At 54.8% G+C, this 11,260-nt stretch overlaps 1 protein-coding gene across 1 annotated transcript; it reads right to left on the reverse strand.

Moving 5' to 3' along the window:
• Positions 1 to 5,429: 5,429 nt before the first annotated feature.
• On the reverse strand, positions 5,430 to 10,701 carry LOC134400142 (serine/threonine-protein kinase N1-like). The gene is made up of 12 exons (XM_063128430.1): positions 10,602 to 10,701; positions 9,693 to 9,738; positions 9,508 to 9,580; positions 9,343 to 9,425; positions 8,908 to 9,093; positions 8,681 to 8,743; positions 7,761 to 7,837; positions 7,489 to 7,631; positions 7,014 to 7,118; positions 6,735 to 6,815; positions 6,249 to 6,442; positions 5,430 to 5,832 (listed from the first exon to the last, which is right to left on the reverse strand). The coding sequence occupies exons 1-12, from the start codon at positions 10,699 to 10,701 to the stop codon at positions 5,430 to 5,432; spliced, it is 1,554 nt and encodes a 517-aa protein (XP_062984500.1).
• Between the last annotated feature and the right edge of the window lie 559 nt (positions 10,702 to 11,260).

The following is an 11,260-nucleotide window of genomic DNA, read 5'->3' on the forward strand; positions in this document are numbered from 1 at the left end:
TAGGTCTAGTCTCTGCAAGGGGAGCCCCCACAGATGCAAGTTCTGCGGCTAAACTGCATCTACATTCCTCTGGGTTTTCCCACTCCATAACCCTCATTATACTCTGAGGACCCAGGGACTAGTCTAAGACCTCCAAATCAGGAGTCTTTGTCTCAGGTGTTGGATTGGGATTTTCCTCAGAGTTGGTGGCAAAAAAGTTAGTAATTTTTAATTGTTTATGGGCTTTAGTATAGGAGATCACATCTTCAGTCACTGGGACCAGACCTAGTTGTTTATATCCATCCCTGGTGAGGACCATTGTGCTCCTTATCGTGTTGCACACAGTCAGGGAGCCGGAAAGAGCCCAGTGAGGCACAAGAAGTGATATCCACTAACTGAAGGCCAATGTATTTTCGGCGATTCCTTTTTGTTACGTCTGAATGGCGGTAGCTCTAAGGGCAGCAGGAAGAAACAGTCCAAGTTGCAGATAAGCTGGCTTACTAACAGACAAAGCAGTCTCCCTGTAAGCAGATGAGGGCAGTTCACTAACTTTAAGAGTTAGTGATTAGATGATGATGAACAACTTTAATGCTTCAGAACCTCCCAATACTTAGCTCCTAATTGGACTTGACGTCCTGCCATTAAACACACCTGGGGGAATCAGCATCTAGAGAGTGGGATCACTTACGACAAGGATTTATGCATAGCGTAGTTACTGGTAATCCTATATTTGGTTTTGTTTGTTTTGCTTCTGCCTTTTTATCCATTCCCTTCCTTCTTCTTTGTTTCTTAATTTCTTAATTCTTTGGTTCTTTGATGTCTTACTTCTTTTAATTCCAAGTTCCTGTCTCTCTTATTTCATGTTTAATTCTTTGATTCTTGTTTGGTTCTTCTACCTCCTCGATACAACCTGAGAGGTTTGGTATGCGGGGGAGCTTCTCTAGAGATATCCAAGGGAGTCAAAACAGCCAGGGAACCCTCTACTTGCCGCTCCTTACTTGTTAGAGAACAGCCCAGCTTCAGGTACAGAAGATTAAAATTCCACGGCTCCACAGCAGCAAGTAAAACATTAAAAAGTTAAAAAGTTAAAAACAACAACTCTGCAATATAGAAACAGAGGAGGTCAAAATACCGCACAGCCTTCCTCCTTCTGAGAGGCTGCCAGGTTTTTTGTTTGTTTGTTTGTTTGTTTTTAAAATACAAGTTAAAATGTTCAAGGCTTGTAAGAAAAAAGAGAGCTAAAATCGGTCGAGTTAAAAAAAGAATACTAAAATAATTGTTGGTCGTTCCGAGAGCTGGGAGCAAGGTGTCCTCCCTCCTCAGACCGGAACAGGAAGACGTAACTTTTTTAAAAAAATTAAAGGGTTCCCCGTTCCCCCGACTTCCCCTCCAATGTCTGATCCACACCACTCGCTCGTCCACTTGCCCCCCGCCCCCACACTCGCCCCCTTGCTCGCTCGTCTTTCCACGATCTCCCCACCCTGGCCCCGTTTAACTTCCCCCCATCTGCCATGTCTGATGCCTCGTCCGCCCGATCGCCATGCCCACCTGATCACCCGCCCGTCCGATCACCCACTGGCCATGTCCAATGCCCCCTCCGCCCCCCGTCTGTGATCTCCCCACCCAGGCTCCGCTCTTCCCCCCCCATCTCTCCCGCCGGGTCAGCTCTTTCCCCCCAGCCCCCATCTCCCCCCGTGATTTTACCCACCCACCCCAGGGACGACGGGCACAGCACTCCGGTGTGCGGCTTCTACCGGCTACTCGTGAGTAAGCAAGCAGCCGGGAAAAGCCACGGAAAACCGGGTCAAAAGTGGATCCGGTTATCCCGGGTCAAGGGGGGGTTTAGCCTGGCCTGACCCCGGGATCCCCTGTGCGTCATCTGCATGCACAGCAGGGAGCCCGGGCCTCGCACAGGGCTAAACCCTTGTCTAGCAACGGCCTCTGTTCAGATGACATTTATTTATTTATTTATTTATTTATTACATTTTTATACCGCCCAATAGCCGAAGCTCTCTGGGCGGTTCACAAAAATTAAAACCATGATAAAACAACCAACAGGTTAAAAGCACAAATACAAAATACAGTATAAAAAGCACAACCAGGATAAACATGTTAAACTGCAGTGGTTAAGCATTTTGAGCTAAACGTTATGGCCACAGCTAGACCTAAGGCTTATCCTGGGATCATCCAGGGTTCGCCCCTGCCTGAGCACTGGATCCCCTGTGTATCACCTAGATGAACAGGTTTGACCCCTGGACGATCCAGGGATAAACCTTAGGTCTAGCTATGGCCTGGGTCACAGTAAGGGTAGGTTGTTTAACAGCCCACTCCTAGCTGTGGGCTGTTACAGAAGGGGGAGGAGGAGGAGGAGGGGGAAGGGGAGGAGGAGGAGGAGGACAGTGGAGGAGGAAGGGGAGGAGGAAGAGGAAGAGGAAAAGGAAGAGGAGGGGGAGGGGAGGAGAAGGAGGAGGAGGAGGGGGAAGAGGAGAAGAGAAGGAGGAGGAGGAGGAGGGGGACACAGTCAAGCACCTGCCATGACAAGGGCCCCCTGGTTCTGGCCCTGACAACAGTGGTGAGGGGGAGGAAGAGGGGGAGGAGAAGGGGGAGGAGGAGGGGGAGGAAGAGGAGGAGGAGGAGGAAGGGGAGGAGGAGGAGGAGGAAGGGGAGGAGGAGGGGGAGGGGGAGGAGGAGATGCAACTGCCCACTCACTCACTGGCCCTCTGCCAGCTTCCAACCCCTCTTCCCCTGCTAGCTCACTTCTGGTTGAAATTCAACTCATTGTTGAAATTTGGAAGCTCCTCAGGGCAGGGATCAGATTCCTCCCCCTTGCAATACTTTGTAAAGCACTGAACAAATGGATGGTGCTGCATAAACTACTACATTTATTACTGCCTTTAATAATGATTTAAATAAGACTTCCATTAAGTTCTGAATTCACAACGTAAAGGTGGACAGCCACCACAGGTGGGCCCTCCTCCGCTGGAGGTATTTAAGCACAGGCCGAGCAAAGATTTGTCAGGGGACGCAGTGGCTGCATCCTGCATCGGAGATCTGGGGTTGAACAGGAGGTTAGACTAGATGACCTTCAAGATACCCCCAAGGCCACCACAACAATAATTCTAACAACAACAACAACTGGCCCAAGAGATTTTGAGGTGGGAAATTCACCACACACCCATGGGGCTCCATCCGTGGGGAAGTTCTCCCATGCAGATTTCACCTTAGTGGGTCTTATGCAGAAGAATTTCCCCAAAGGCTGTGCCTCATGGGTGAGTTCTGCCCGGCTCGACTCCACTGCCTTTAAAGGCACCTGAAATCCACCGCCTGAGGCAATACCTGACATTGCCTCATGACAGGGCCTCTTCTGAAATAAAGACGCACAACGACAAAGACAAGTTTAAACATCCCAATCAAAATAGGGAGACTAGATTCACTGCTGTTTCTCCTCCTCTCCCTCAGCTTCCATTTCATCGATGACTGACTGATTCCCTCTCTTTTGTTTGTAGCGGTAAAGGTGGCAGTGCAGAAACGCTGGATTTTCTCAAGCACGCTGACAAGGAGGTCGGGAATGAGCTGGCAGGTGCTTTAACGCTGGAATGACGCATGGTGTGCGGGGAAACACAGTGGCAGCCCGGTGATCCGGCCCAGGGCCGACAGAAGCTGAGATACACCTCACCCCAACTTATAAGGGCGATTCACAAACATGGCGTGTGAATCCAGTCCCGGGCCTAAAGGCAAAAAAGATTGCAAGTGGATTCTCACAGCAGGGTTAGTCCTCCCCTGATGTCCTCAGCAATTTACAGTTGATCCTATGAATATTGCCTCATTTCAGGAAGAGTTATTCCCAAAGGACGCCTGCATGAGCTTGTGGTCTTTCTGTCGGTCCGTCCGTCCGTCCGTCCGTCTTCCTTCCTTCCTTCCTTCCTTCCTTCCTTTCTTCCCTGGAGCTCCTATCAAGCACACTCATCACTGAGCTGTTGAGGGCACAATCCTATGCATGACGGCTGGCGCACGCTAGAAGTCAGAGGCCTTTTTTCTGTCTAGACTTCCATAGGATTGTGCCTTAAAGATTGCAGCTCAAAGCTGAACGGGAGCGAAGATCCTGGGTTAGGAACTCCATTCTTGACAAACACCTGTAAAAGAGGAACACTTTTTGGGGCTGGGGGCAGTGTGTGCGTGTGCATGAGCGTGTGCGTGTTGGTTTTGGGTAGCATGAAAAAATCTCATGGAAAAACACTGCAAAACATTACGGGGGGCTCCTTGTTTTTTACGGAACTGGGAGGGGGGAAGACTTTCCCGACTGGCAGCCCCTTTCTTTCCCAGGGTCCCCTCCCCCAACCAAAGAATGACGGATAGGCTACTACCGTCAGGATACACGTCTTGTCCCGCCCGTGTTTCTCCCACTGCTCCGCCTTTCTACCCCTCCCCAAAATCTCATGCCCTGTAGTACCTGCTGGTGCCTTGAAAAGAGCCGTTCTGCGTGTTCCTTCAGGTCCTCTTCACGTTCCTGGCTGTCCCGGATATCCATCGTTCCCGTCATCTGCTGCTGCTGCTTCCCGTTTCAGAGGCTGCCTGCTTCGCTTGGTGAAATCCCTCTAAGAACCATGAAAAACCGACCAGTGAGGCCTGGCAGCTGAACTGCTGCATGTGCTGCGGGCGGAGGGCGCAAAGTGTCCCCACTCCAGGCCACCGGGAACTTCATGGGTCCTCCAAGAAGTCCTCCCCCCCCCCCGGATTCCTCCTGGGGGTCCTTACGTGTCCCTCTTTCTTCCGCCCCCTCTCTCTAGCCCTGTGGCCCCAAGTGCTCCAAGCCAACTTCCCAGAGCCCAACCAAGTGCTTGGCAGGGAGCGGGTCCCCTCCCTTGAGGGCCTTCTCCTCGGGCCCCTCTTGCCCCCTTACCTGTGCCTGCTTCCGTGGCTTGCGCTGCTGCCACTGCTACCTGGTTCTGTCCTCACCTGCCACCCGCAGGACCAACTCCGAGCAGCCGGGAGATGGCCCAGACAGGAGGAGGGAGGGAGGGAGGGAGGGAGGGAAGGAAGAAGCACAGCTGAGTCTCGGCAAGGGACAGGAGGGGAGGGGAAGAGGGAGGGGGCCCAGCCCAGCCCAGGGGGTCACGGAGGGGGCTGCATCCCGGAGCGTCGCCGTGGAGGCCTCAAACCCCACACCTTTCCACTGGAAGGCATCAGTGGTGCTCCACACGGGCGTGGGAGAGGACTTACGTTTCTTCGGTCTTCCTCCACCCGGTCTGGAGACATCTCACTGCAAAGAGAAGGCGCCAGAAAGCATGAGCCCCTCCGCCAAGACAAGGCTGCCATCCCACCCGCTCCTCCCTGAGGCCCCCCTGGGCACGAGGGACTGCTGAGACCCGCACTGGGCTGAGGGGCCCTTCCTGGCCAGAGCTCAGCCTGTGCCCTCACGGGACTGCGAAGGAGGGACGACGTGTCCTCCCCTAAAGGGAGAGGAAAGAGGAAAGCGTACCGTTGTTTGGCACCTTGAAGAGCCGCGTGGAAGGGACAAAGAGGAGTCCTGCTGGTGACCGCAGCTGCAAGGAGAGCAAACGTGCATCAGGGCCCCTGGCTTCCATTTCCGCCGAAGCGGCCAGAACCCATCTCAGCCCTTTCCCTGGGGAAGGGGACGGGGAGCCGTACATGTTTGGCAGGCTAGCTGCTCGGGCCACGGCGCAGTCCGTCCTCCTCTCCGGGTCCGTCCAGAGGCTGCAGCTGAGGGCTGAGGGCTCAAGCAGGGATGGAGCGGCCCCGGTGCTTGAAGCCGGAGATGGCGGCCGGCTGGGAGGAGGTGAAGCCGCAGGTGGGAACTGGCCAACAGAAGATGGAGCCAGAGATGGAGGCTGGCTAGCGGACGGTGGCGCCAGAGGTGGAAGCTGGCCGGGGGAAGCTGGGCTTTCGCTGGAGGCAGAGGCCTCCTCCCACACCTCCTCCTCCTCCTCCTCCTCCTCCTCCTCCTCCTCCTCGCAGCACGCACTGGCAGGTGTTCTTTGGCACTGGCCACTGCTCTCCCTGGAAACACAAAACGAAGGACGGGTTCACAAGACCTTCTCCCTCTTGCAGAGAAGCTGAGCCTGAAAAGGTCACCCAGGCTTTGCAAGGGCTCCCGGACCCTCCTAGCCTCAGAGGGCCTTCCTGTCTCCGGCTTTGGGACCGCAGGGTGCCAATCGCAGGGAGAGGCCGGGCCCTGGACGGCGTGGGTCGTCTCCCTGGGCAGACTGGGCCACCCAGCAGGAATGACCTCTGGGACGAAGGACACTGACCTGCTGGGGCTGATGGAGAGAGCCCCCTCAGCTATGCAGCTGAACCCTTCGAAGTGCATCTCCAAGGCATCTGCAGCACTTGAGCTGAGAAGGGAGATGTCACGGACGGACTTCGGGTCAAGCCGGTGTTGTTTTTCCACGGGGCCGAAGGGAGATGTCATCCGTCGCTGGAGCAGGTCTTCCCACGCGAACTCCTGGAAACAAGCCCGGTGGCCAGGCCAGTGACTTCTTCGCTGAAGCAACCAGCATGGACACCCCACAGAAAATTTCCCAGGCCCACAACCCACCAAGGCCCAAAACAGAGACCACGCCTTCTCACCGTGTGCTCCCAGCAACGGAGGAAGGCAGGGAGGTGGGGGGGGGGGGGAGAGAAGGAAGGGGAGGGGCAGGAAGCCCCACGTAGGCCGTCGGGTTCCTGGGGAAGCAGAGGACTTCAGAGCGGCGGGGAAATGCTGCTCCGCTCCTCACCCCTGACCACGTACATACCTGGAAGAAGAGGTGGCCCTTGACGTCAGCCGCATCACGCTTTCCGCTGCCCAATCTAGCTTGGGGGTTCTTCTGCATTAGCTAGAAAACAGTACGGGCACAATCAGGATCGGCTGCCCGGCCGCCCACCGAAGGCAGCGGCCCACCGAAAGCCAGGCTGGACGACCCGCTCAGGATGTGCTGTGGGGGCTGCATTGCTCACCTCGGAGGCCCCGGCCCAGGATTGGACAGCCCACCATCAATTAGTACGTGGCAAGGATGAATTCCTCATCCTCTCACCTGGGACATGATGGAAACGGCTTCCTCCGACAGAGCTGCTGGATATTTCACAGGGGCTGTGATGATGTTGGCCAGCAGTCTCAGGTTGTCTCCATCAAACGGGTTCTGAAATGCAGGAGAGGAAACGCAAAGGGTCAGCCAGGGAAGGGAAGTCACAAAACTCTCGATTCACCCGCCTGGGACCTGGGACCAAGGTCACCCTCAGCTACCAGCCTGGAAATCCGTCTCTTATTAGCCCTGAAAGGCAAACTGTTCGTCCCGGTGACTTCAGGCTCTCTGCTTGGGCTGAACGACAGGCTTCCTGGAATCCGTGCCGTGTAGGTGAACCCAAGAGTCCCAAGGAGATGCATTGAAAGAGGAAAAGGGGGCTGGGTGGGAAGGTTTGCCCCACTCCTCCTGGCGGCGGAGGGTTCTTCCCCTAAACTCCCGGGCCGTTTCCTTTCTTTCACGGCTCAGCCCCTGCTCCTGTGCTTACCTTTCCGGTGAACAGCTGGTAGATGACAACCCCGAGGCTCCACCAGTCGACGGATCTGGTGTACGGCTTGCGGTTGACGATCTCGGGGGCGATGGTTTCAGGGGTGCCACAGCGACTCAAAGCCCTGTCCCCGTAGCCGATGCCTGGAATAAATGAGGGCAGGGTGTTACTAACAGAAAGCGTCCCTTTGCCCCCCCTGCTCCAGCCAGCCAGCGCCTGAGCTCTGCCCCAGGATCAAGGGCCTCCCACATACGCCATCCGGTTGCCATTACCTTCTTTGCAGAGGCCAAAGTCCGTGATCTTAATGTAGCCGTCCCGATTGATGACGAGGTTGTCCAGCTTCAGGTCCCTGAGCCACAGACAGGATGAGACTGCAGTGAGTGGGAGGTCTCCCAGAGGGAAGCTCCCCGTTGATCCACCCCTTAGGCTAGCTTGTCTGGGACACCCTGAAGGCCCTGGGCAAAGACAGCCTTGAAGCTCATCGTAAGAAGAGGATATTGCCATGGAGCAATGACAGGGAGCGTCCCTGCAGCCTTCCAGGGTCCACAAAGGAGTTCGCGATGCTGCTTGGAGCAGCGGTAGGGAAACAGACAGAGACCCGGCAAACATAAAGGCAAAATCCAGCCTAAGTCCTACTTAGAGTAGACCGATTGAAATGAATGGAACTTTAAGTCAGTCATGTCCGACTTACGTCCCATTGATTTCAATGGGTTGACTCTTATGTTGGATGTTGCCCGATGGTTACAGCACCTTGCCTGCAAGCAGTGCAGAAACCCGAAGGCAGTGGGGTTCTAACTTCCTGCCCTTTCCGTCTAAATATCTGCCTGCTGTGGCAATCCGGCCTGTCTTCCAGGGAACCTCCGAACATTGCAGAGGACGGTGGCAGAGGCTGCAGAGGGCCCGATCCTCAGTTCAGTGGGGGTGCTGGCTAGGCACAGCTGTGCAGCGCGGAGGGCGAGAAGTACTCCTGGAGAAGCAGCCCTTTAAGGAAGCTTGATCCCCGTTCGGGATCTCGCTAGGGGATTCCACGGTGCCTCAGAGCACCATTTGAAAGCCAGGACACGAGAGGAATCCAGATCATCCTTCCTTCGAGGAATGATCAGCATTGCTCCTATCTAGGCAGAATCCCATGACAAATACCCAGTGTTTCCCTCACCCTCCTCTGACGATGTCATTCTGACAGATACCCTACCTGTAAATGATGTTGGAAGAATGGAGATGTTCCAGGCCAAGCGTGATGCAGCCGACACAGAACCTATCCAAAAAAAGACGGGGAGAAATTCAGGCCCTGTCTTGCTGTGGGGACCGCATCCGCTGAGCCGTGGCTACGAGCCAGGATGGCTCTACGTGGCCACCGAGGCCAGGGGCAGCTTGCCTGCCAACCCCTGTCACGGCATGGAGGGCTCCCGAGACCCTCACCTGACCCAGGGCTCCTTGAAAGGCTTCCTCTTCTTCTTCTGGCGGTAGTGCCGCAGGTCTCCTCCGGGCGCGTACTCTACCGCCATGGCAACGTGGGTGGCAGTCTGGAAGCACCCAAAGAGGTGGATGACAAAGGGGTGCTTCCGCTGCGTGTTGCCCTCCAGCACCCGCTTCTCTGTTTCCAGCCTGCAAAGCCAAAGGAAGGAAGGAGAGGAGAAGGAATGAGCAGGGAGGCTGTGCTGGGCAGGGACCTGGGCTCCCAAGCGCCAGGAGCCAAGGGGACGGTTCACGGGGGAACCTCGAGCGGGGAGCCAGCAAGGCACCCGCCCAGCGCCCACAGCCCCCGCCTGGGACCCGGCTGGGCTTGTCCAAAGCACCTCCTCCTCCTCCTCAGGAGGACCTTGTTCACAAGGCAGGGAGGCCCTTCCCACTTACCGCCTGATGTCTTGCACTGCTGCCTTCCTCAGGGTCTTCACGGCCAGCAGCGTCTTCCTGGGCCTGTATTCCGCCAGGAAGACCTGAAAGAGAGGGGAGGTCTCAGCCCCAGCCTGCCTTCCACCCCCACCGGAAAGCTGCTCCTCTGCACTCTGGCTCACTTACCTTCCCGAAACCTCCTTGCCCCAGGACTGCCAGGAAATCGAAGTCCTGGATGTTGAGGGCAGTCCTCTGAGATCTGTAAAAGAGGCCAGGACTCGGGAATGCCTGGAGAAATCCCGGCACTCCAAGGCCGGAGGGAGGGGGGGCAGAATCGTGCACGCCCACAACCCCCCCGCTGTCTTTCTCACCTTCTTTCCAGTTGGCTCTTCTCTTGGCCACTGGGGCCTGGGCCTGCTGGAGGGGGAAAAGGATGGGTGAGAAACCTCAGTGTGGAGGTCCCTCGATGTGGGTGCCGGCAGCTATTCCCCCCCACTTCCTCTCACCCAGCTTTCTATTTTCAGAGACAATATTCTGTATGGCTCTTCCATGCAGCCATAAGAAGAAGGCTTGCTAGAGTATGCTGGAAACGGTCATATATGCTACTAGTAACATTCTCCAAATGCCAATCATTATGTAGCTCAAATGGGGCCATCTCTCTCTCTCTCTCTCTCTCTCTCTCTCTCTCTCTCTCTCTCTCTCTCTCTCTCTCACACTCACACACACACACACACACACACTGTTAAAGGGGGACAAAACAGGAAGGAACCAAAACCAGCCCAGAAAGGACTGAGCATGCTCAGTGGGCACATAATGCTGAGTGTTGGGTGGTTAGGAATGGAAAACCGGAGTGGGCCGATGACCGTATGAAAAGGAGGACAGGGCTCCTGTATCTGTAACAGTTGCATAGAAAAGGGAATTTCAGCAGGTGTCATTTGTATATATGGAGAACCTGGTGAAAAGTCCTCTTCATCACAACAGTGAAAGCTGCAGGAGCTATACTGCAGCTATACTGTGACCAGTTTTAAAAGAGGGCAGGGCACCTGCCGCTTTAACTGTTGTTCTGAAATTCCTATTTCAATACAACTGTTAAAGATACAGGAGCCCTGTCCTCCTTTTCATAGGGTCACCCTAGCTGATGGAGAATGGAATGAGATATCCTGGGAGAGAGCATGGCTGGCTGGCACCTGGAACTGGGGAATTCCGCGCCACAACATTTAGTTGCAGTTTCCACCTGTCTCACTTTCTAACCTTCAGTGCAGTCCTGTCCTATAACTTACTAAACGAATCTCCGGTGTGCTTGTCCTCCTTCCTCCTCTTCTTCCGTCCGCAACTTGAGCAGCAGCAGAAACACCTCTTCAGCCACTTCAAGAACCGCATGTCTGCAACCCTAATGGAGAGACACCAGGGGAGACCCTCACTCTAGCGGCTGAGACCTCTCTGCCTTTCACTGCTTTTAGAAAGTAGCTCTCTGGTGAGCAGTACTGACTCCGTTTTGAGGCAGCCCCCCCAAAGTCAAGGCGTCTTCATCCCCCACCTCCAGCAGAGATCTGGCAAAGGCACAGGAATGGGTCTGGGAGCGATCCCACAAGGCTAGGTCACGTGTCCGTTTTCTGATAGACGTCTTGAAATGCATTTCTCTAGATTGGGATGTCACTGCTTTTCTCTACAGGAAAGGGCTTCAGCCCAGGGAAAGGGACGTTGCTTTTACAGATTCCCTCCCCTCTGTGTGTGTGTGTGTGTGTGCTCCAAGTCTCAGAAAGTCTCCTTCTCAGTCTTAAAACTACTTCTAAGCTTCCACTTGCTCAGCTAATTTCCCCAAAACTAGCTTGTGCATTTGTATCGGTTTGAACCTCAATAAATGTGCCATTGTGGTGTCATCCTATTCAATGGTGTAGATGTCTTTGAGTAAGAATCGCCTTACTTAGCCACAGACACT

Source organism: Elgaria multicarinata, chromosome 6 (genome assembly GCF_023053635.1).
Source record: "Elgaria multicarinata webbii isolate HBS135686 ecotype San Diego chromosome 6, rElgMul1.1.pri, whole genome shotgun sequence".
In the NCBI taxonomy this organism is placed as follows: domain Eukaryota; kingdom Metazoa; phylum Chordata; class Lepidosauria; order Squamata; family Anguidae; genus Elgaria; species Elgaria multicarinata.